We start from the raw sequence: 23,473 nt of genomic DNA on the forward strand, positions 1-23,473 counted from the left end.
TGCACCAGCTATACTTCAAATGCCATGTGTAGCTAGTGGCTACTGCATTGGGCAGAGCAGATATAGAAGATTTCTATCATCACAGATAGTTCCATTGGACAGTTATGTTCTATAGATTCAAGGGATTATATTTTTACAGGATAAGAACATGCTACATTTTCTATCTGCAGATCATAAAGTCTCTACATAATGCCAGAACAATCTGATACTTTTGTGCTTTTGCTCCTGTCATTAATTAAAATTTCTGCCTAAATGGATCATTGTTAGACATAGTTAAGGTAATTTGGCACTATTCCCAGACGCTTCTGGCAATTACGAATGTCTATCAAGTTGCTATTACCTTTCAGAATTTTTAATTCATATTTAAGGATCTGGATTTCCTATGTATTCCTTGAGTCACAAGGTCCAGTTGAGGATGTAAAAGGAGAACCTGAGTTCACTAGGAAATCAAGACTTGGTGCTCATCCTTTTGTCTGACTTGGATATCAGAGCATTTCATAGGGACAGTATGCCTGAGTATAAATAGCCTACAGTCTCTGTGTTAAGTACATACCTAAGAGCCATTGTCTACTAGACCATAGACTAAGACATGTGGAGCAGATCAAATTAACAAGAGCATTAAATAAATAACTGATGTAGCTTCAACTAAATAACCAAGCATAGTAAATAAATAAACCCTAAATTGGCAGGATGTTCTTGTCTATTCTAAATCCAATCAATGTTGGCTGAATACCAGTCTTCTTGATGCAATTAAAACACAGTAGTGTGCATATGTTGTCCTCTAAGTAATATTATTTTTTACAGGAATGCATGCTATTCCGCCAAGTATGATTCAATGTCATGCTTGGATTATGCAGCGTTGTAACTGCGACTTTGATAACTTTGCTGTATTTTGCTTTTCCATCGTAATCGTAATCTATATGTTTAACTACTTCAGACCTTTATGATATTCTCTCCAAAGATATAGAAGAGACATGCATAGGAAGCCTAGGGATAAATATTTACAAGTTTCATTTTCCTGGTCCTATGCTCATGTCTTTCTCTTTTACACACACACGCACACATCCACAGGTGCACTCACACCCTGGAGCTTTAGCTGGGAAGAACACCTTCCAATAAATCCACTTACAATGTAACAGCAGCTTTTCATACTTCCCATTGCATAGACCAGAGAAAGATCTCAGTGTTTCTGCTCTCTCCAGAACCTGGTGAGGATTATTGAGCCATGAGTGTAGGAAGACATTTTCCATCCTTCTTCTCTTATCCACCTATCTTTCAGAATGCTCAGAAAAGGAGTGTTATGCTTATTTTTCTGTTTAAAAATCATCCAGTGTTTCCTGTGAGTCATCAGCTGGAGGAGTAATGTGACTCCACCTTATGGCTGAGTAAACACAGAGATCTGATTTCAGGCTAGGGACAAATTTCAAAATGCAAATATAAATCACATAGCTGATCCTTTTTTTCCTCTTCTAAGCAATCCTACCAGGCATCCAACAAGAGAGTGAAAATCACACTTCTTACTTGAGTACATGATTCCCCACTTTTCATCACCTTTTTCTTTTTGTTAAAAGCATTTCTTTCTTGAATGTTTTTTCTCCCAACTTGGGTCATCTTTATAATTGATTTTTCAAGTTTAAGTAATTTTGATTATTAGTGTTTGGGTAATGAATGAGGGAGTTTCAGGACAAAGCATCAAGGAACAGTTCTAAGAAACAGTTTAACATGGGGAAGAACTGGGGCAAAGCAGAAGACATGCAAAAAAATCCATATTTCTAACTATGTGGGCATATGGCTCAGAGGTAGGTGACTAGAAACAGGATACAAGGGCAGGAAGAAATGGTCAAATGTTCTTTGCACCTTCTAATCCCATGAGGGTTTATTTCATTACCAGGTATTTTTCATTCCTGAGAAAGGGGTACAGGTCACAACCTACGGCCACAATGAAGCAAGAACACTAGAAAAGAGAAACACCTATCTACTCATTTGGCTATTTGGCCAATTTAGGAACTTTTATGTGAAAGGAAGGAAAGAATGAGACAATTAGAAGGTGGGTAAGAATGGAAACACATACAACTTAGAGGAGAGTGGGTGACCTGGAGCAGATTTCTTATTCCAAATCCTGCCATCTCCTTGACCATGTGGAATCAGTGCTGCCCTTTGTTGAACAACTGACTCAGTTAATGACCAAGGATAAGCCACTTGATCTCGCTCTGGACTGCAAATCTCCTTGCCTCATAAATTAAGGATTTGGAGACCCACAGAACTTCAGGGTTTTGTGAATAGATAGAGTAAGAAGGATGACCATCAGGTCCAATAATAACAATCATTTTACTTCCAGGGTTGAAAGAGAGACTTCCCAGAAGGCATCTTGATATCCTGGATCAATGATATATACTCAGTGCACTTGGCTTCTTGCACACACTCTTTCCCACTAACTCATAATCCACTATTCTGTGCAAGACCTTGTGATGACCCTGATCATCAGAGCACCTTGAAACAGGGAGCCTGGATTCTCTTCCTGGGCATTTGCTTCTGTGGAACCCTCATAATAACCAACGTGATGAAGTCTATTTGTAGGATAATTTGATCTTTCCTTTTATTATTATCAAGAGGAAATGCTGTTTGGATGTAAAAATTTAGAGACAAACTAATGTCCTTTAGAGTGAAAGGTAGGATGGGGGAGAGGTGTAGCAGATGCTGGTGCGCACACACTGGCTGGGCTTCCAGCTGCCAGCGCCTGCACCAAGGACTTCCTCTTGCTACTGGAGCCCACTCCTGCCTCACAGAGGGCAGGCTTGACCCATGGAAGAATCGTTGCCCCTCCCGAGAGCAGCCCTCATTTGATGACTAAAGCAACAACTGATGGGAGTTGATGTGTCAGTGTCCCAACTGCCTCACTCTTCTTGGGTTCATGGTCTCCACTGGCTTTCAGGGCTTCCCCAGGGAAATTAAGCCCCATTCATACGAGGTGATAACTGGCTTCTTAATGTGCCCTTTATTGGTTGCCTCCTCCCTGTCTCTCTTCCCCACTCTCTTCTGGTCACATCCTTCTCCTCCCAAACAAACTATTTGCTTTTCAAGTCTTATCTCAGTGTCTGCTTCTGTGGGACACCAAAGTAAGATACAAGGTCACTGGAAATTTGACTTATTATATATTAGTTTTATCTTAAAGGAAGCATTTTAAAAATACCTGTGCCAGGTGTTCTTAAGTACTTCACAGGTTTAAATCTCATCAACCTTTTCAAAACTTTCTGAGTTGAGATACTCAATAAAATTTGTGTATTTGAATTTTCTGCAAGAGTAGAAGATAAATGCTTTCAATCTTTTCTTTCCTTTTTATTTTAAATGAGTTAAACTTTAAAGTGGATAAATCCCTAACAATATTTAGGTTTTTAACTTAGTTGTAAAACTCTATATAATCTGAGATCACCGGGGAGACAAAAATGATATATAATTATCTCATTATTTCACATTGATTCTCAGTTCTAATTCATTTATGCATGGGTTTCTCTTATTAAAACTGAAGTAATGGTAATAGCTACCACCTACTTTTATGGAATTTTCAGTTTTATTGATATTTTCATAATACAACTCATCTATATTATTCTGTTTTTATGATAACAAAATGACCTAAAATACATTAAAATGCACTGTGATATAACAGCATAGGATAAAAATGAAGTTTCTTCATGAAGACATGAAATTTAAAATCAGATTGCCTGGGTTTAGATCCTGGTTAATGATACTTTCAAACTGTGTAATCTTGCGCAATTTACTTAACCTTTCTGTGCCTTGGTTTCATTATCTGTGAGATCAGGGTAATAACTGTTCCAGATATACAAGGTTTCTGTGTGGATCGATGAAATTGTAATTTCAGAGCACTTCCAGATGCCTGGCACGTGGTAAGAACTCAATACATGGCAGCGATTTACTCTCATTGTTATCACTCCTCCGTCTGGATCATGTGAGGTCAGTCTCCAGCTCCTTTCAAGAGCATTTTTCTTATTCAGAGCTGGGTTATCCCCTGAGAAAATGTGAACAACTGTGGATCAAAATGCTTCTGTTAGAGTGCAACTGTGTTTTTGTGAGTAAATTGGAGGTTCTCTGTCCTTTCCCTTCTTCCCCCACCATTGATCACAGATTTGACCAAAAAATGAAAGACAATCACATGATTAAAGGACAACAAGACATCTTCCTGAAATTCAAGACATCTTTCCTGAGTCTCTGCAGGAATGGTGCGGGATGAGAATAGTTAATTTAGTTAGTCATCTTCCCCCCACTACATATTCTTTTCTTGTAGCTCAGCAGTGACATGGCAACTGGATAATCACCGTCAGACCTCCCCCTCCTCCTCCCCTCCTCCCCCCTCACTGCTTTGCCATTGTTTTAGACTTTGTTACTCATTATGTAATGTGTTGCCTTTCAAATGTGTACCCATTTTGTGAGTCATCTATTGACTTGATTTGCCTGTGTTTTTTAATCTTATGATTCTTTGGATGGCAGATGGTAGACAGATTTTCTCATTTTAATGAAGGACCACACAATTAGAGTGTTGTACATATGTCATTATCTCATAAATCTTAGTGGTTTCCCCCTTATTTCCCCATGTTTCAAGATTTCCTGGAAATGTAATAGGTATTAGACTTGTAAAATCAATTTAGGCAAACAAGGTTGAACTTGAGAAACATGTATAGAATTTTCCTCAATGTTCTAAAAATAATCCTTTAATTTTTTCATCTGCACATATTAAATAAGTAGCCATTATGTAACCAGCGCTGTCTGAGAATTCACAGGAGAAGGAGAAAGAGAAGGAGGAGGAGGAGGAGAAGCAGGAGAAGAAGAAGAAAAGGAGAAGAAGGTGGAGGGGGCAGGAGGAGGAAGAAGAGCAGACGCTTCTAACCCTTCATAACTTTATAGTCTTTAGGGGGAGATGATACCTAATTAGAGGTCAATAAACAATTATATAGCACAAGTGCATAGTACACTAAAAATCCCTGCCCCCCACGGAAGCTTGGACTCAACTCATAACAGAGTATCTCCCTTCTCTCAGTCTGTGGGCTGATGTGTGAGACCTCCATAAAGAAATCATTTCTAAAAATTCTGATTCTGGTACTGAATCTCTAGGAAATATGAGGAGTCATTATTTCTCCCACATTCCCTTCTCCCTCTTCCCCAAGATACAGACTAGAAGGGAAGTAGAAATCCAGAAAAGAGTGATAGAACTGCATTCTAGAAGATCCATGCTCAAATTCTCCTGCATGGGCCTGTAACCGTGTCAATCACACAAGTGACAATTTTTCCTCACTGTTGGGAAATGAATGGGATTAGCCAATGTGATTGTTCTTTATTGCAATAAGGAATGGTGAGTGCCTTTTCAGGAAGATAAATTTGACAAACTGTAACAAGTGGAACAAGCTGTTTCTCTTTGCTGTTTTTTTTGGTCACTTTTAAAGACCAGATTGGGGCCTACCGACTGAACTGTCCTCAAATGAAGACATGGAGCTAGTGTGTAGCACAGTGACCTGCCATTTTTGTCACAAAAGAGGCAAGAAAGATAGAATGCCACCTCTCCCTGTGAGGCAATAGCCTGGGTGTGCAGAGAACTCTGGGTCCTCACCCCCCAAAATAGAGGTTCAGATTTGCTTGGGCATCTGGGGGAAAAAAAAATCTCACCAACAGAGGACCAAAAACCTGTATGGGCAATGCCAAAATGTTGTATACTATTGTTCTCAGTAGAGAATAAACAAAGGAGTGGTAGAGAAATTAACTGGCCTCAAAGTGTCTTGGAGTCCTCAAACTTCTGTCTCCATTGCTTAACTTAGAAGAACGAAAATTAGGCCCAGTTCAGAGAAGAGAGTTGTTGCTGATTTGGCCAAGTGATTAAAATAAATGTTGATTGGCCTATTTAGGGACACTTTAAAGGAAGATGTGGTTTATGAACTAAACTCTGAAAGATGGGTAAGATTTGAATACTCAAAATAAACTATTGGGGTTAAGTTCAAAGCTTATAAACAGATGGAAATGGGAATTTATACTGAGAGAGAGTTAAGGAAGCCTTTTCAATGAATTGCCTTGGTGATAGCCTGAGGTGTAAAATGTGACAAAGAGGATCTCATCAAAATTACTCTAAAATTTATATCCTTGAGACCAACGTGGAGTCAGTTGATGAAAGGTGAGGATGAAGTAGGTTTTGAACATCTCATTGTAAGGTGCTGATGTGACTTTGAAGCGGCCTGTCCTTCAGATGGGTGGAAAAATGAAATTGGAGCAAACTGAAAGGGTAAGATGGGAATTAGAGATTAAGAGATCACCCCTGTGGAGGTACCAGCTGCAACCGTAAGAGTTGAGGGTTCTCTTTGGAGTTCACAGAGCAATGAGTACAGAGGGCAGATAAAAGGATGGTAGGGATGCATATGATGTGGGAGGTGAAGGAAGAGACAAGCCAGAATATGGCAGAAAAAGAAGACTGCAAGGCTGAAGGACAAATGGGGAACCAAGGAGTCACCAAAAACTAAAAGGGAAGGGGGAGTTTCAAGGAGCATGTGATAATAGCCTAAAGGGTTATAAGATCAAGTCGAATGGAAACCAAGGAAAAGCTATGGAATGTTATCACATTTGTGGGAGCAATTTCAGTACTGACAGAGCAAAAAGTCAGAACATGGGGAACTGAAGCAATGAGAGGATATAAAGAAAGAGGTGACCAGAGGTTGGGCAGGAAAGGAAGGGAAAAGATGAAAAGAAAAGGTGAATTTTAGGTGAAGCTAATGAAGCTTAAGCTTCACTGCCCCTTACTTACAAGGACCCCTTCCAAGGCCCTGGGAGGAATGCTAGCAATGGACCCATAATGGTTGTATGTTTTGTAAATTTTGCAAGAGCAAGATATTTTTACTGAAATTTGTTGTAAGACCATTTTCTTTCCTCTTTAACTTCTCCTCAGTATGGGATGTAAATTAAGGGGAAGTTGAATTGGAGATACATTTAGTTTGGATTTATTGGAATTTATTACAAAGTCACAACTGAGTATAGTTAAATTACCGCTGGTTGACCAGATACAAGAATAGCTTTCAGAAATAGCTTCTGCCCATACTATGCAACATCAGGACACGAGGACATCAACAAAAAAATAGGTCAAGTGTTGCCAGTATCCTTTCAAAAGGATATTTAAAATTTGTCACTTAGAGAAAACTTGAAATTCCCCCAAATCTTGTAACTCATGTAGGAAAGAAACTTGATTAAAACTCTTCTAAAATTGGCAACAATTCTACAATTCAACATGTCTTTCCCAAGAACAAGTTATGACCCCCGAAAAAAATTTTCCCAGACTAAATAGAATTAAAAACCAAAGTTCCATCAATGTAGTAGAAGAAAATCTAAATTATTTTCTTCTTCTCAATATAGAAAAATGCTATTACAAAAGTTGTTGTCATATGAGGAGGCTAACAGAAAGTATGTTGTTTCATCTGGATTTTTAAATCAGCTTTTTAAAAAAATCAGCTTTTTAAAACTAATTTTGTATTCTTAAGCTTCATACCACCCCAACCCACAATACCCTCATGATGTACCCAGGTTTTATTGTTTTGTTGTTTTGAGGATAGAGGGTGGATCTGAAGTGAAATAATAGCCTACTTACTGTGACAAGCAGTATTTCCTGATTTCATTTTTGTAACAACCATTCAAATTAAATATTATTATACCTGTTGTATAAGTGATGGAACTGAGCCTTAGGTTCCAAGGTCATTCTGCTAGTAAGTGGGAGAGCTGGATTTAAAGGCAGATCAGTCCAATTTAAGAGCTTATGCCCTTTCCATTATAACTACGAGGTAAACTGGAAATGTGGATAACTAGAACAAAAATGGGGATTTTAAGCACCATGATTCACTAATAAAATGTAGTGTTGACTATTTGCAGAAAACTCTTTTGTTTCTTTTTTCTTTTTTTCCCTACTAATTGATTATTCCCATGCAAATACACAGACTTCTCATGCCATCTCAAAACAACAGTGTAGGCCTCTAATATTGAAATATTCTATGATTCTGGCCACATACCATATTGCAGTACACTTATCGGTCTATAATAAATACAACACCTTCACACTGATAAAAGCAAATATAGGAATTGCTATTAAGAAACCTCAGAGAAGGAGGCAATACATGTGTTAATAAAGTCAAAAACTGGAAAACTCATTGAATATCTTTCATTACAGCAAATGTTTTGCTCATAGTCAATATGAAGTATGCTAATTTGGATTTCCTGGCTTGTTTCCATCTTAGTCAGTAGGCATCTGTCAATTCTCCGTGGCAAGATGTCCACTGGCTGACTCCCAGGTGCTTATGTAACAGGAAGAAAACAGCTCAAGCAGATACATACCCTTCCCGAATGAGAATTTCTATTGTATGTAATATATTCCCTCCAAGGTCTTCCATTATATTAAATGCTTCCACCTCACAATGGTGCTTTTAGTACTTCATGAATTTGATATTAGAATATTTCATGAAAGTAGATGTGATTATTCTTTGGGGGTTGTTTAGCATTTATAGAAAGGACAGGTTAAAATTCTGTGATTAAATTTTATTGGTTTATTCAAATGGCAACCAGGACACCATAGTGTGATATTTTTAATCATGGTTTTATTTGTAGAATCTGAACACACCTAGATGATGGGAAATGGCCTATGACAGACAGGTAAGAACTTTGTAGGAGGTAATTGTTATGGGATTACAACCAATTCTTTCCTGAGATGGACTACATGTGAATTTCTGGGGAACTGAATCATCTTACAGTATTTTATGTTTCCTGTGCTAATCTATATAATATCCATTTTTAACATGCATTTGTTAAGTTAGGGTATTTCTGAAAGCTTATCAGCTTTTAAAATAATTCATTTCCACTAATATCTTTTACAAGATAGAGATATAACCAAAGTGCTGCTCTGAGAAATGATCTAAATATAGTGTCTATTCGTAGCTGATTAAATGCAGAAACTTGATCTCGGTGTCTATATGGCAAATTCTTCAACTGCTCTTGGCTTGTGCCTTAATATAGAACTGTGATGCAGATGATTAAAGCTTTTGTAGTAAGCTGAATGTTATATGTCTTGATTTTGATATATTTCATTAGCATAAGGGAGAGGTACCTTACTAATATTATTTTGATGATTTTTAAAAATTTGTTTTCTGGGCTTCCCTGGTGGCACAGTGGTTGGGAATCTGCCTGCTAATGCAGGGGACACGGGTTCGAACCCTGGTCTGGGAAGATTCCACATGCCGCGGAGCGACTAAGCCCGTGAGCCACGACTACTGAGCCTGCGCGTCTGGAGCCTGTGCTCCGCAATGGGAGAGGCCACGATGGTGAGAAGCCCGCGCACCGCGATGAAGAGTGGCCCCCGCTTGCCGCAACTAGAGAAAGCCCTCGCACAGAAACGAAGACGCAACACAGCCAAAAATAAATAAATAAATAAATAAATAAATAAATAAATTTATTAAAAAAAAATTTATTTTCTGTGTATACCAGAAACTAATAAAACTTAGATTATGCTATAGCAGTGTACTTGGTTTGGTGTGAATCCAAATATAGTTTTGACAGTGTTGTTTCCTTTTTTCTCAACTGACTTTGTTCTTGAGTTGAATTTTATTTAAATTGTGATTACACGTTGTCAGGCACTATTCTGACCAAATCAGCTGTTTAGCTTGGTGTCAACTAGGTACCCACAGAGCTCATTTTGTGACGTTAGGGATATTAATAAAACCAAAAAAGATCAAGCTTAAAATATTCACTAGGCTGTAACCCTAGCATTTACATACTGCCCAGAGCCTACTCGGTACCAATAACCATTATTTAAACAAATGACTGAAGAGTGAAGTTATAATTCAACTACGTCTACTTGATAATCATGGTGAGGTAAAAGCAAACCCAGAGAACAAATGGAAATATGTGTGTATGGAATGGAGATTACTTTGTAGAATAATGTATGAACGCTGTTTCTTAATTTTTCATCCTTCAATAGTGTTTTTTAATATTGCATCCTGGAGTGCAGGATGTGGTCTGAAGACACAGTTGAACACAGAAATGTGAGCATTACTAGGAGGACTGAGGAACCTACTAGAAAGCGGAATTTTAAAATAGATCAATATTCTCTTTCTGCCCAGGTAATGTAGCACATAGGTTTAGCTGTGGTCAAAGAGATGGACTTAATCATCTTTCAAGGAAGCTTTCATGTCACTGATTCTTACCCTAGCTTTACTTCACTTAGCAGAGTATATCTCTTGTATTAATTTTAAGGGAGAACTGGAAATAGTTACTCAGAATCCACAACCATTTTAGTATGGCTTAATAAAAAAAAACCTTAGACATATAGAGATATTTAAATCCATATATAAATATTATATTTTTATATTATATAATATAAATTTAATATTAACCATGAGAAAAATGTGAACAATGATTTCCTATGCCAAACGGAAGGATATAGTAAAGATTCTGATAGAGTCTATTTGTAACTGCATTGTCTTATCAAAAACAAGAAGTGCCTATTTTGCAATTAGGCATTCCTTCCTGTTTTGAGGACCAGAAACCTGCTATCACTTACTGAGTTCCGGTAAGCCAAGAGAATGTAAACATCATAAACAAAAGGTAATGTTTGAAGAATATTCTGCTGTGGCCCTTATTTGTCTGAATTATGTGAACAAGTATCTAGTGCTCAGAGTTTTTTGTTTTTGTTTTTTGTTTTTTGAAGTATAGTTGATTTAAAATGCCATGTTAGTTTCAGGTGTACAGATTCAGTTGTACATACATATATATATTCTTTTTCAGATTCTTTTATCTTATAGGTTATAACAAAATATTGAGTATAGTTCCCTGTGCTATACAGTAGGTCCTTGCTGGCTATCTATTTTATATATAGTAGTGCTTATGTGTTAATCCCAAACTCCTAACTTATTTCCCCTGCCCTTTCCCCTTTGATAACCATAAGTTTGTTTTCTTTGTCTGTGGGTCCATTTTTGTTTGTAAATAAGTTCATTTGTATCTTTTTTTTTTTTCAATTCCACATAAAAGTGGTATCATATGATATTTGCCTTTGTCTAGTTTACTTCTTTTAGTGTGATAATCTCTAGGTCCATCCATGTTGTTGCAAATGGCATAATTTCATTTTTTTTTAGGGCTGAGTATTCCATCTTCTTTATCCATTCATCTGTCGATGGACATTTAGGTTTCTTCCATGTGTTGGCTACTGTAAATAGTGCTGCTATGAACATAGGGGTGCATGTATCTTTTCAAATTAGAGTTTTCTCTGTATCTATGCCCAGGAGTAGGATTGCTGGGTCATATGGTAACTCTATTTTTAGCTTTTTAAGGAACCTCCACACTGTTTTCCATAGTGGCTACACCAATTTACAATCCCACCAACAGCATAGGAGGGTTCCTTTCTAGTGCTCAGTTTTAACAGGCTTAAAATGATCTCCTGAGGTAAAGTACCCAAATAGTTTTTCTACTTGTGAACCATGCAATTTCATAAATAATATCAACTCATGAACCAACCAATGAAGAAATATTTGGCCAACCTCCCAAGTTGACAGGTGAGCAAGTGACCTTTCTGGAGGTCCAGACTGTCATTGGCTTGCCCAGTCTCCCAGCTGGCTGGTGAAAGAGCACAGACTAGAATCAGATCTCTCACCTTTCAGTCCTCTCTGCTTTGCAAAATTGTATAACCTCACACCTGCACTGGTGTTTCCTTTCTTAAAAAACAGACAGAAATAAATATGTGCTATCTTAAAGGTGAATGAACTAGAAATTTCCCATGCTGGGCTGTCTCTTACCCCCTGAACAGTATTGGCAGAACATGAGTATTTCCCACAATGGTGGGATATTGCCCCCTCCTAGAAGAGATCTATTTAGGTTTCTAATTAAATGATTTGACCTGCAAAGGAACAGTTGTGTGTAGCGGCTTGTTAGTAGTTATAATGTACATAGTGGCTCAGGAAAAACTAATCATAACATCTAGTACAAGTTCAGGTACACAAGCCATGCTTTGTAAATATTTGACTATAAGGGTGTTTAACATCTATTTGAAATGTTCTCAAAGTGAAAACAAACATGGTTATGCTACATGATTCACACCTTTTCTCCTGCAGACAAATGCTTACTGTAGAAATCTATCTTCTGGGTTGTCTTGGGTGAAGTGCTCATTAGAAGCAATGGCGTGAGTTGTACATCTCCTTGCTCTTTCCAGACCTATGCTTCTTTTACTCAAAAAATTATCCAGTTGTTTTTTTTTTTTATCGTGACTATTGTGTTATAGTATATTTTAAACTAATTTCTGCCTCTTCTTGTCATGCCCCACCCTCCCCAAGATGGTGGGAGAGTTGGAAACAGGACTGTTTGTAATTCAAGTAGACCCCACTAGAGTGCACCATATGATCCAAAAAGCTAATTTAACAAGCTTTTAAAGTCTCAGAATGGAATCACAACTCTAATCATCCAGGAACAATTTCTGAACACTTAAGTAAATATGTGCTTTGAAAAATAGTAGCTTGGAAAACTATTAAGAACAAGACCATAGAATTTATATTTACTACATTTATAACTTCTGCACCATGTGAGTTGGCTCCAGGGAATGCTAATGTTACATTTTTCAAAGGTAAAAATCATTTTAACATTTCTGTGTCAATAACAAACAAGCACAGACTACTTTCTTGAATGTGGCATACGACAGAATCTTACACTAAGAGTTTGACGGGCATCTGCTTTATGTTCTGGTAAAATGATAAGAAGAGGTTACAGGTTTTAAAACAAAGGGAAAACAAAAGCAAGTGCCAGAAAACCTGGGCATTGGAACAGAAATGGTGGAAGGAGAAAGCATCTGATGCAACACAGCATTAAAACTTGGTCTGTGGATATAGATGGTCTTGAATGAGAAGATAAATGCTCCTAGAGCCCTTGAGGGAAAAGGTAATGAAAATGAAAAACCCAGCTGTGTGGACAATAGAGGGGTTGTGAGCGATGGGCGGGGCCCAGGAGGAGCAGAGGCTGGGACCACCCTGGAACACAGGATCATCGTGTGGGCTCCTAGAAACCTGGGGTCACTCTAATTGTTAACAACGACAAGTTGATATTGGGGAATACGTCAGGACAGGAAAAAGGAGAGAGCCATTTGACATTTGAACTTATAATGCAAGACAAGGACTGGCTGCTATAAAGCCCAACCCAAGAGGTCTTTACATTGCTGGTGCCTCCATCAAATCACTGAAAGGCTGCCCAGGAGGCCAGTCACATGCCTGGAAGATGCTGCTAGGGAACAGGCAGAGTGTGGTCAAGACACGAAAGGAAATGAAATTAAGTTGGGAAGAACAGCTCCGCGGTCATGTAATTCTGAGAAGTGTTATTGAACACCCCCGATGACTCCATAAAAAATGCTTCTCCAGTCACATGGATTCCACAGGTAAATATTCCAGGTGTGGAAAAAAATAACAAGAATTTACAAAGAGACTCCAAGAAATTGGAAGGAGGAACATCAAAAGCATAAGCCAATTTATGGTTACCAAAGGGGAAAGGTGGGGAGAGATAAATTATGAGTTTGGAATTAATAGATACACACTAGTGTATATAAAATAGATAAACAACAAAGACCTACTGTATAGCAAAGGGAACTCTATTCAGTATCTTGTAATAACCTGAAAAAGAATATATATATATATATATATATATATGTATATGTATGTATTACTCTAACAAAACATTGTAAATCAACTATACTTTAATTAAAAAATATTTTTAAAATGAAGCAATTAAAAAAAAAAAAGCATAGGCCATTCAAGAGGAAGTTGTGCAAAGGCAGCAGCCATAAACTCCCCCACGGGTTTTAGGGTTATTGTTATTCAAAAAAATTCTCTTTGAATGGCTAAGCCACAGAATCCACATGTCCAAAAGTCATGACTGATCATCAAATCTTTGTGTTTATTTTTAAGCACCATACAGTATTTCACTGAAAGGGGCTTCAGATCAGCCATGTATATAAGAAATAAATAGCCCGGTTTAACTCTTGTAAGGGCAGGAAAGTGGTACAGCACAGCTGTTGAACATGGTAAAATGGCCAGATGAGTATGGAAATATTGAAACCAAGATTATAGTATGTAAGGAAAACATTTATCATCTGATAATTGAAGGATATCTCCCTGGATGAGAAGAAAAAGATAATTTAGACAAGAATTTAAATGTTCCAGCAAGATTTAGGAAGGTGCTAATGGAATTGACTGAGAGACCTTTGACACCTGCCTGAGCTTTGTGGTCTACTGAGAAAAGCAATGATTCCACAATGGATGGTGGGAAGTGGCATGGGCAGGGCAGACATCTCCAGGTAATGGACAAAAAACAAACAAACTAACAAAACAACTCAAGAGGCCTTTTGTGGGGGCACATCTGCAGAGAAATCTCGCAGTAGTGCATGCAACAGAATGGCACTGACCACATTCAGTGGGTTTCCCTGCCCTGGAAAAAATATGAAATTTAGAATTACGATTGCTTCTGAGAATCGTTTTGGGTTCCATTCCTTGGGCCTCTATTTTCACAGAATAATTGCCTTTTCGATATTTACTGCATGTTTCACCCAAAGGAGTCCAATTACAATAGCAATTTATGAATAATTGAAGTTGAAATATAAGTCATAAGAACTCTGAGACAAGTTAGGAATTGGAGTGGTTTGTTTCTATTTAAAAATCAGGAAAAATTTTTCAAAAACTATTCTTTTTGTTTCTAGTTAACACTTCTCCAGTCTTAGTCATTTTGCTTGTGCTTTCTTTGCCTGCTTTGACACTTTCTCAGTTAAAATTCTTCATAAACCAACTGAACTTAGTATGAGGCTGTTCAAAAAAACACTTTTAAAAAAACCATATCAGATCATTCAAAATAAATAAATGTACAGTATTCAAGAGCTGTCAGATCATTCTATGAAAGGGAAAGGGGGAAAAGAAAAGAACTACTTGAAAGTAATTCTGTTGACAATATCTATGACATACTGTTGGATGAAGAAAAGAAAACCACCAGCAGTATGTATAGTCTGACCTCCTCATTTAAAAAGAGATATAGAGACGTGGATGGACCTAGAGACTGTCATACAGAGTGAAGTAAATCAGAATGGGAAAAACAAATATCGTATATTAACGCATATATGTGGAATCTAGAAAAACGGTACAGATGAACCGGTTTGCAAGGCAGAAATAGAGATACAGATGTAGAGAACAAACGTATGGACACCACGGGGGGAAATCGGTGGGGTGTGGTGGTGGGATGAATTGGGAGATTGGGATTGACATATATACACTAATATGTATAAAACAGATAAGTAATAAAAAAAATAAAGTAAAAAATAAATAAAAAGAGATAGATGCTAGATAGACAGGTAGTTAGATAGGTTACACATGTACACAGTTTAAAGTATAAAAGGACATACAGAAATTATTTTATATTAAAAAAATATATATAAGTGGTATATTTGTGGCCGATTCTTGTTTCTTCCCTTTACTTATTTGCATTTTCCTAATTTTCTGCAATTATCGTATGTTCCTTTGAAATAAGAAAATAATTTAAAAACTTACTTAAAAATAAAACGACTCATTTTCATATAAATGCCCCTGGTATGGTTAAGAATGCCAGAACTGGTGACTCAGCAGACTACTGCTGGATCTGACTGCTGTATTTTGGGAATTTTTTTTTTCTTTTTAGTGAGTCATGCATGGCAGTTTACTCAGAGTGAAGTAAGTCAGAAGGCGAAGGGCAGGCATGAGTGGAGCTCCTCACTTTAAGCTCTTTCCTCACCCTATCCAGATCCTCAGAATTACACCAAATCTGGTTAAAAGAGGGCTATCGGCCTGAGTGTTCCATCAGCATGATGTATTGTGTACAGACCCAGCTTGGCGGCCAGGCATTGCTCCACCTCTGCCTAATTTGTCTTGACAGCCCCCAACCCTCGCTTTGCCTAACTATTTTGTTTCTTCAGTCTTAGCTCTAGCATTGACATCTGCACCTTTGCCTCTGAGGTCACAACTGGTGTCTTTCTGGCTGCCTCGGCTGTGTTCCGACTTGACATTGCACCTGACTTCTCTCTCTTTCTGGAAATTTCTTGAGGGGTCTCTTTCATGTAGCAAAGAATTAGGGGGTACAGGTCCTGGCCCGGCTGACCTGTTTAAACAGCTCAATTCAGGATTCAAGCACACAGTCAGCACCGGGTTAGAGGAAGTCCCAGCTGTAATGAGATTTCTCAGCAGGATGATGAATCTGGCATGGTGACGGGAAAGTGCAGGGGTGTAATACCAGGTGTGGGCAGTGGTTCCTGGGCAGATCTGTCCACAGGATCAAGGCTCCGGCTTCTAGATTGGGTTTATAGGACAATCACCAATCTTGAGGAAGAACCAAACAAGAGAGAAGCAGAGCCCTGGTACTTATTTTATAGAACTGGTGAACTGTGCAGGTTAATGCAAGAAGGTCTCAGAATTGGGATCAAGGCAGATAGGTGCTCAGTGCTAAGAAGCAGAGCCACAGGAGAGCGCAAATACTAGGGCCCCACTCTCAGAATGCAGATACTACAAGAGGCAAGTTGCAACTCTAAGATGAGGACAAGAGCTTAGGGCTTGAGTACCAAATCTCACCAGAGGGGGAATGAGGCAGAGAGTATTGGCTCAGGAGCTGGGAGAGCTGAAAGAAGCTTGGAGAAACAGTAGGGAGACCACATTGAGACTCCAAAGGGAAAATGGACAAAGGAAAATTAAAGCGGACCAAAATCAGAGAATTCTGGATGACATTGGAAGTTATTCAAACATATGAACTCATTTGAAAATAATTTTTAAGTACCCAAGTAAATTATAAATATGTATTCGTTGTAAAAATTCTAAGTTATTACAGGTAAGGTTAAAATCCTTTTTTGAAACCATCCAAACCTGGTCCACTCCCCTCTCCTCTCCAGTGATATCCCAAATGTTTCACTTTTACTATCCTTCCTGGCTTTGTATGCATTTATGTGCAGATTTTAAGGATAATTATCCCCAAAGAAGAGCTTTCCAAATATGTAGCAACTGGAAAAATGACTAAGAAGAAGTAAGCATTTTGTACCCATGATGAATGGCCTTTGATGAGGCTGTCTTGCTGTTACTTTTCCCGGAAAGCTAGCTTCTCATCTTAGCCATGCAGGCTGTGCTGGATCTCCAAAGGCAGCACTAAGTATCTGGGCTGTGGCTTCAGACATGAGCAGCGGCCCAAAGAAAATGACAAAACAAAGATGTTTGAAAGTATTTCATATTGATGTTAAAACCAATTCAAGTACACACTATTAGAAAAGCCAAAACTTTGTTGAACTCCTTGCATTTATGTCATATTTTAATATTGTTTTGCTTTTATTTATTTATTTTTTAAATTTATTTATTTATTTATTTATGGCTGTGGTGGGTCTTCGTTTCTGTGCGAGGGCTTCCCCTAGTTGTGGCAAGCGGGGGCCACTCTTCATCGCGATGCGCGGGCCTCTCACTATCGCGGCCTCTCCCGTTGCGGAGCACAGGCTCCAGACGCGCAGGCTCAGCAGTTGTGGCTCACGGGCCTAGTTGCTCCGCGGCATGTGGGATCTTCCCAGACCAGGGCTCGAACCCGTGTGCCCTGCATTGGCAGGCAGACTCTCAACCACTGCGCCACCAGGGAAGCCCTGTTTTGCTTTTAAATTACAAATGGAGAAAGGGCAGTATAATCTCATTGTTTAGAGTCTTGGAGATTCAAATGCACCCACATTAAACAGGTCATGGAGTGTGATGCTGTGATGTCAGATGATCACTTGCCCCTCCTTTTTGTATGTGCGAGTGCGCACACGCATGAGCACACGCATGCGCACACCCACACACGCCCCCCCACCACACCCAGCCAAACTAACCTGAGAATTTCTTGCTGTAAACTTTTATCCATTTAGTTTAAGAATTTGGTTCTTATAAAAAATGCAAATGCTTTCTAAGATGAGTAATACAATACTTTTCCACCAAAGATGGTGGGAAGGGAGCATGACGATGCTGGGGGAGAACTAGTGGAAGAAGGGAATGAGCACACAGTCAGGATATGGGAGCCTCAAAGACAAATGTGACCATCTTCATGATTGGCTTGTGACCAACACGCATCTTCGGAGTGAGCTTGATGGCTCCTGCAATCCCCCTTAATGAAGAAACGTGCAAATAATTCCATTGGTTTCCCTATGGCTTTTAAGAGCTGGTCTCAAAATAATTATCTTTCGAAAGGAAATAAAACATGATAATAAGTAAGCGATGAACAGGGTTTTTTTTTGCTGAATGCAGATAGTATTACCAGAATTTCCTGTTTTATAATCCATATCCAAAAAAAGTCCTCAGGTTCCCTTAAGAATTAAAATAGGATTAAACTTCCCTGGTGGCGCAGTGGTTAAGAATCTGCCTGCCAACGCAGGGGACATGGGTTCGAGCCTTGGTCCAGGAAGATGTCACACGCCACAGAGCAACTAAGCCTGTGCGCCACAACTACTGAGCGTGCGCTCTAGAGCCTGTGATCCACAACTACTGAAGCCCGCGTGCCTAGAGCCTGTGCTTCGCAACAAGAGAAACCACTGCAATGAGAAGCCCGCGCACCGCAACGAAGAGTAGCCCCCGCTCGCCACAACTAGATAAAGCCCGGACGCAGCAAGGAAGACCCAACACAGCCAAAAATAAATAATAATAAAATAAAATACAAAATCTTAAAAACAATAGGATTAAAAATACCTACTCACAGAACTCTTATAAAGCTTTTAAATGTATATAAAAGCTAAGAAGTGAGAATGGGGATATTTTAAGGAGATGGCAATAGGGAATTGGAGAGATAAGTGCAATTCAGCATTTTCATATTTAGTTTCTTAATAAAAACCAACATTTATGTGAGTAAAGACATGGCAGGGTTTTTTCTTTTTTTCTTTCATGATTAAATTAATTTAATATGAATCAATTCATTACCTAAGACTTTACATGTTTGTGTATAATTTAGAGATATTTAAATTTCTCTATGAATTTATTACTTCAAATTACGGAATTACAGCATATCTTAGTCCAATGCAATAAATACTAACAGTCACTGTGCCAGTAATGAGCCTTGAATGTAAAATATCATTATGAAATTCAGAAAGGACATGCAACTTTAAAAAGCATTGAAGGTTATATCTGGACAAATGAAAATCCTTCAAGGGTATTTGGAAAACATTGCTATACTTGTAGAACCACTAGTAGTAACTATCAGATACAATTTCAGACTTTTTGTGAAAAAAAAAAACCTGATTCCCCCAAATTCTTTATTTTAAAATCTAAGTAGAGGAATTATGAAGGAGTATATTTTCCACATGTGTTCAGGTGACCCAAATTTTACAGGCACAAAAGTATACATTTATTAGTCACTCAACAATAGACTCCCCTATGTCCCATCTTTCAAATCTCTTTCCCACATACTGATTTTCAACTCCAACACACCTGTGAATATTCTTTTCACAAATCATATATGTCCTTCCACACACTCTTCAACTTGAATGTGACCACGTTCCCCTAACCGAAGTCCTCAGTTACCTTAAGAACTAAAATATGATTAAAAAATACCTATTCACTGTGAGGGGGAGGGGTAAATTAGGAGCTTGGGATGAACATATATACACTACTATATATAAAATAGATAATCAACAAGGACCTACTGTATAGCATAAGAAACTATACTCAATATCTATAATAATCTATAATGGAAAAGAATCTGAAAAAATATATATATATATACATATATATATATGAATCACTTTGCTGTACACCTGAAACTAACACGACATTGTAAATCAACTATACTTCAATAAAAAAAACCCCTCCACACAGGACCCTTATAAGGATTGAGTTTAAGTAATACGAAGAACCTAATATAAACCCTTGAACCCTTGAACATGGCATGTTGGTTTTTGCTCTGTAACAAACCATCTTAAGTCTTAGTGACTTACACAGCCACCATTTATTTAGCTCATGGTGCTGAAGGTCAGTAATTTGGACTGGGCTCAAGTGGGCCATTACACTGACTTAGGCAGGCTTGGCTAATCTCTACTGGGGTCCCTCCGGTGTCTGCAGCTGGCCTCCAGGTCATATCGCAGTCATTGGGTTCCGAGAGGCAATTAGAAGTATGCCAAGCCTCAAGGCCAGGTTCAGAACTAACGCGATGTTGATTGTACCACATTCTATTGGCCAAAGCAAGTCACCAGGTCTGTCCATGGTTAACCTCTTGATGGAAGGAGATGCAAAGACTTGTGGCCATTTTTCCCATCCACCACAGCCCTGACTTCATTTCCTTTCCTTTTCCAGTACTCTCGCAGGAGGTCTTCACAATTAAAGTGATGGATTAATTTGAAATTTATTTTCAGTTTTATTTCTTTGAAACAGTACCCATTTCTGCAGGGCATGCTTCCTGCTTTCTCTTCCTTACATTTCTCTGTTTTGTTTTTTTTTTCCTGAAGTAATATTTACATAGCACTTTGGCATTACAAAGTTCTTTCACCAAATGGATCATTTTATGTAATTCTCACAAAAATCAGAGATTGTTAGACAAGGCAAGCATTTAAATTCCCATTTTATAGTAAGGAAACAGTAACTCAAATAGGTTAAGTTGGGTACTGGAGTTCACTTGAACAGGCTCCTGAGAGCCAATCGTTAAATTTTCGGGAGTCTTGGGAGCTAGTTGTTAAATGTAGCCATTATTAAAAATTAAATTTTATAAATTTATAATTATATCATATTAAAAACAAAAGTAGTAGATACCCAAAACTCATCACTTCCTAGTTATTTTAGTATTCTCTTAAGATTACTTACATCTCTTGTATCCGTATGATGGAAACACCATATAATGTTGTGTTCCTTACTGCCCGTCTTTCCAGTCCCACATTCAGCAACATCATGTTGGCAGCTTGAAACTGGCTCTAGAGAGAATATTTACATCATGGAAGTCAGTATTTGACTCATCATTTTGTTGACTTTCTAGATTTTCAAAAGAAGTGAAGAAAACGTTAATAAATCAGATTAAACTTATGTTTTGTCTATAGCTGTTCCACTGTGAATAGAACAAAAAATTGAGAAAATGTCCTTCCAGTATTTAAATCCGATTATCCGACTTAGTGAAGAAGTCACATCATTGACAAACAAGTGAAGAGCCAACATACATCTTCATGGCCTTACTTTAGTCTTGGTAACATAACTGCAAGTAACATCAATCAACATTCACGTCAGAGCTACCCTCAGAGAACCAGGTGCTAAACATTTCCCAGCCCAAGTTCACACAGCTAAGGAGTGTTAAATTGGTGATGCAAAATCAGACCCTGCATCCCAGACTTAGCATTCTTCTCAAACCCCTCGTCCCTCTTCTCAAAGAGAAGTGCAGCAGGGGGATAGGACAAGGATCATTGATTGTAGACAAATATGTGGTTCCTTTCTTCACATTTCATCTTACAGGTTAACTTTATTTTTTAAAAGTTTAAGTGTTAGAGCAGTCTGAATGAGTTAACACACAAGAATTTCACATTTTTGTTTTTAGGAGAAAACAATCTCTAAGCCCACTTCTCACACTGTAGCTCACAGCTGAGAGGCCAAATGGATGGTTAGTAAGTTCATGGACTTTTCATTGGGCCATCCATGCACCCTGCCACTCATTAGCTGCGTGACCTTGAGCTGGCCAAGCCTCTCTCTTTTCTCAATATTAAATTGAGAATAGTAATAATAACAGTGATGGTTACTGCATGGGATTTTATCGGGTTTAAATAAAATAATGATGATAATTTACTCTGTATCATGCTTGGCACATACTGAACAATCAAAACATGTTAGGAATCACTAAAACTACTCTTTCACTAAGCTGGAGGGTCTAGTAGGAGGAAATAGGTGAATGTGGTCGATAGTGTTGCTTGGTTGAGCCCGTCCCATCCACAACCTTTCTCTCTGGTCACCTTCCAATGATGGGTGTGGGGATGCCAGTGTAACCCAATTAGAGCCAATGAAGTAAATGAAAGGATTTTTTAATGGACAGGCTTGACTGGCATGGTCCTTTGGCCTTTTGCCATTCTCTCCTCCTCTCTATTCCTGCCCAAAGGTGGAGCCAAATGAGGCAATTGTCTTGATCGTAGAAGCTAACAGGCTGAAGATGGTGGTGTTTGTAAGACAGAAAGAGCTTGGGCCCTCAGTGACATCACTGAGCTGCCAGATGCCCTAGACTGCCAACCTCAAGACTTCTTGATAGGTGAGAAAAATGAACTCCTGCCTACTTAAGCCACTGCAAGGGTGTTTTCTATTATTTGCTACTGAAAGTATTTTTAACTAATAAAAGGTGTCAAAATTAGAGGTGGGAGTCAGGAAGGAGGAAGAACAGCGGGTGAGAAATTGCTAAGCACCTTCCAATAGTCAATACTATATACATATTTCTTTAAAAAGTATTGATCACATAGTCAGGAAGTTCATAAAATGGCAGAAAATACCTAATGAAAACATTATATAATTTAAGAGATTTCCCATGGAGAAAAAGAAATCCATTTTATTCCTAACTCTGAAAACATTCAAGGATGATAAAAATACAAGACAGTAGATTGGAAATTTAATCTGAGGAAAGGTTACCTAAGAACAGAATGGACCATATAACTGTCAGAAGGAAAAATTATATATATTTCTATATATATATAAATATAAATTTTTTTTTTTTACTGTGTTACTGAACTTCTAATGAAGTTCTCCTAATGGAGAATTGCCTGGATATAGGAAATATGGGCTACAGTAGTTGGTACAGTCTTGCCAAGAGTAACTAATTTGGGGCAAGTTATCATTTTTAAAAACTGATGTTGAAAATAATAAGCCATATTCACCGCAATTAATTAAAGAAAGCATGTTATTCTGTTTCTTTCCTAACATCCTTAAGTTAAGTTACAGGACAAAATAGCATTTAGCCAGGCAGGACTTCCTCTGCAACACTCATTTTCGTGATGTCTAGAAAAGTGTTTTTCCTTTGTGAATGCTTAGTGCTCAGTGCTGTGGAAAACTCAGGGCTTCCCTAAGGCAGCATCTTAAACACTTCACAGTATAGTAAGATGCAGTTCTCTCTCTTTTCAAAATATGATTTTGTTTGTACACCAAGAAATGAAAACACCTGTAGGATGCTCCGAACTGAGTGCTGGTTGGGAGGACGTGTTGCCAGGTGTTGGTCCCTTTAAAGGGCATATGGTCCTAGGCAGCCTAGATGCAGCAGAGTCAAAAGCTTTCAATATTCTGGCTAGCAGTGGCTGGTGATGGGCTTTCCTAAATGCTCACTCTCCACCTATTTAATAATCCCTGCTAGAATTGTGCCAGGATTTGACCTCAAGTTCGTTGATCTGCATTTCCAAGATCCACCTTTCAATATGTGACTTTTTAAAAATCGTGGCTACATTTTCCTACTTCGGGCACCTGAACTCTTT

At 38.2% G+C, this 23,473-nt stretch overlaps 1 protein-coding gene across 2 annotated transcripts in view; it reads right to left on the minus strand.

Moving 5' to 3' along the window:
- The window catches only part of RIPPLY2 (ripply transcriptional repressor 2), an 82,306-nt gene that overhangs the window by 34,248 nt on the left and 24,585 nt on the right, over window positions 1–23,473 (minus strand). For both annotated transcript variants that reach the window (XM_036871843.1, XM_036871842.1), the window contains exon 2: window positions 20,853–20,959. In XM_036871843.1, the coding sequence (XP_036727738.1) occupies window positions 20,853–20,883 (31 nt within the window). In that variant the 5' untranslated portion in view covers window positions 20,884–20,959. The remainder of the gene's footprint in view (window positions 1–20,852; window positions 20,960–23,473) is intronic.

The sequence above is a fragment of the Balaenoptera musculus genome, chromosome 12 (genome assembly GCF_009873245.2).
Source record: "Balaenoptera musculus isolate JJ_BM4_2016_0621 chromosome 12, mBalMus1.pri.v3, whole genome shotgun sequence".
NCBI lineage: Eukaryota > Metazoa > Chordata > Mammalia > Artiodactyla > Balaenopteridae > Balaenoptera > Balaenoptera musculus.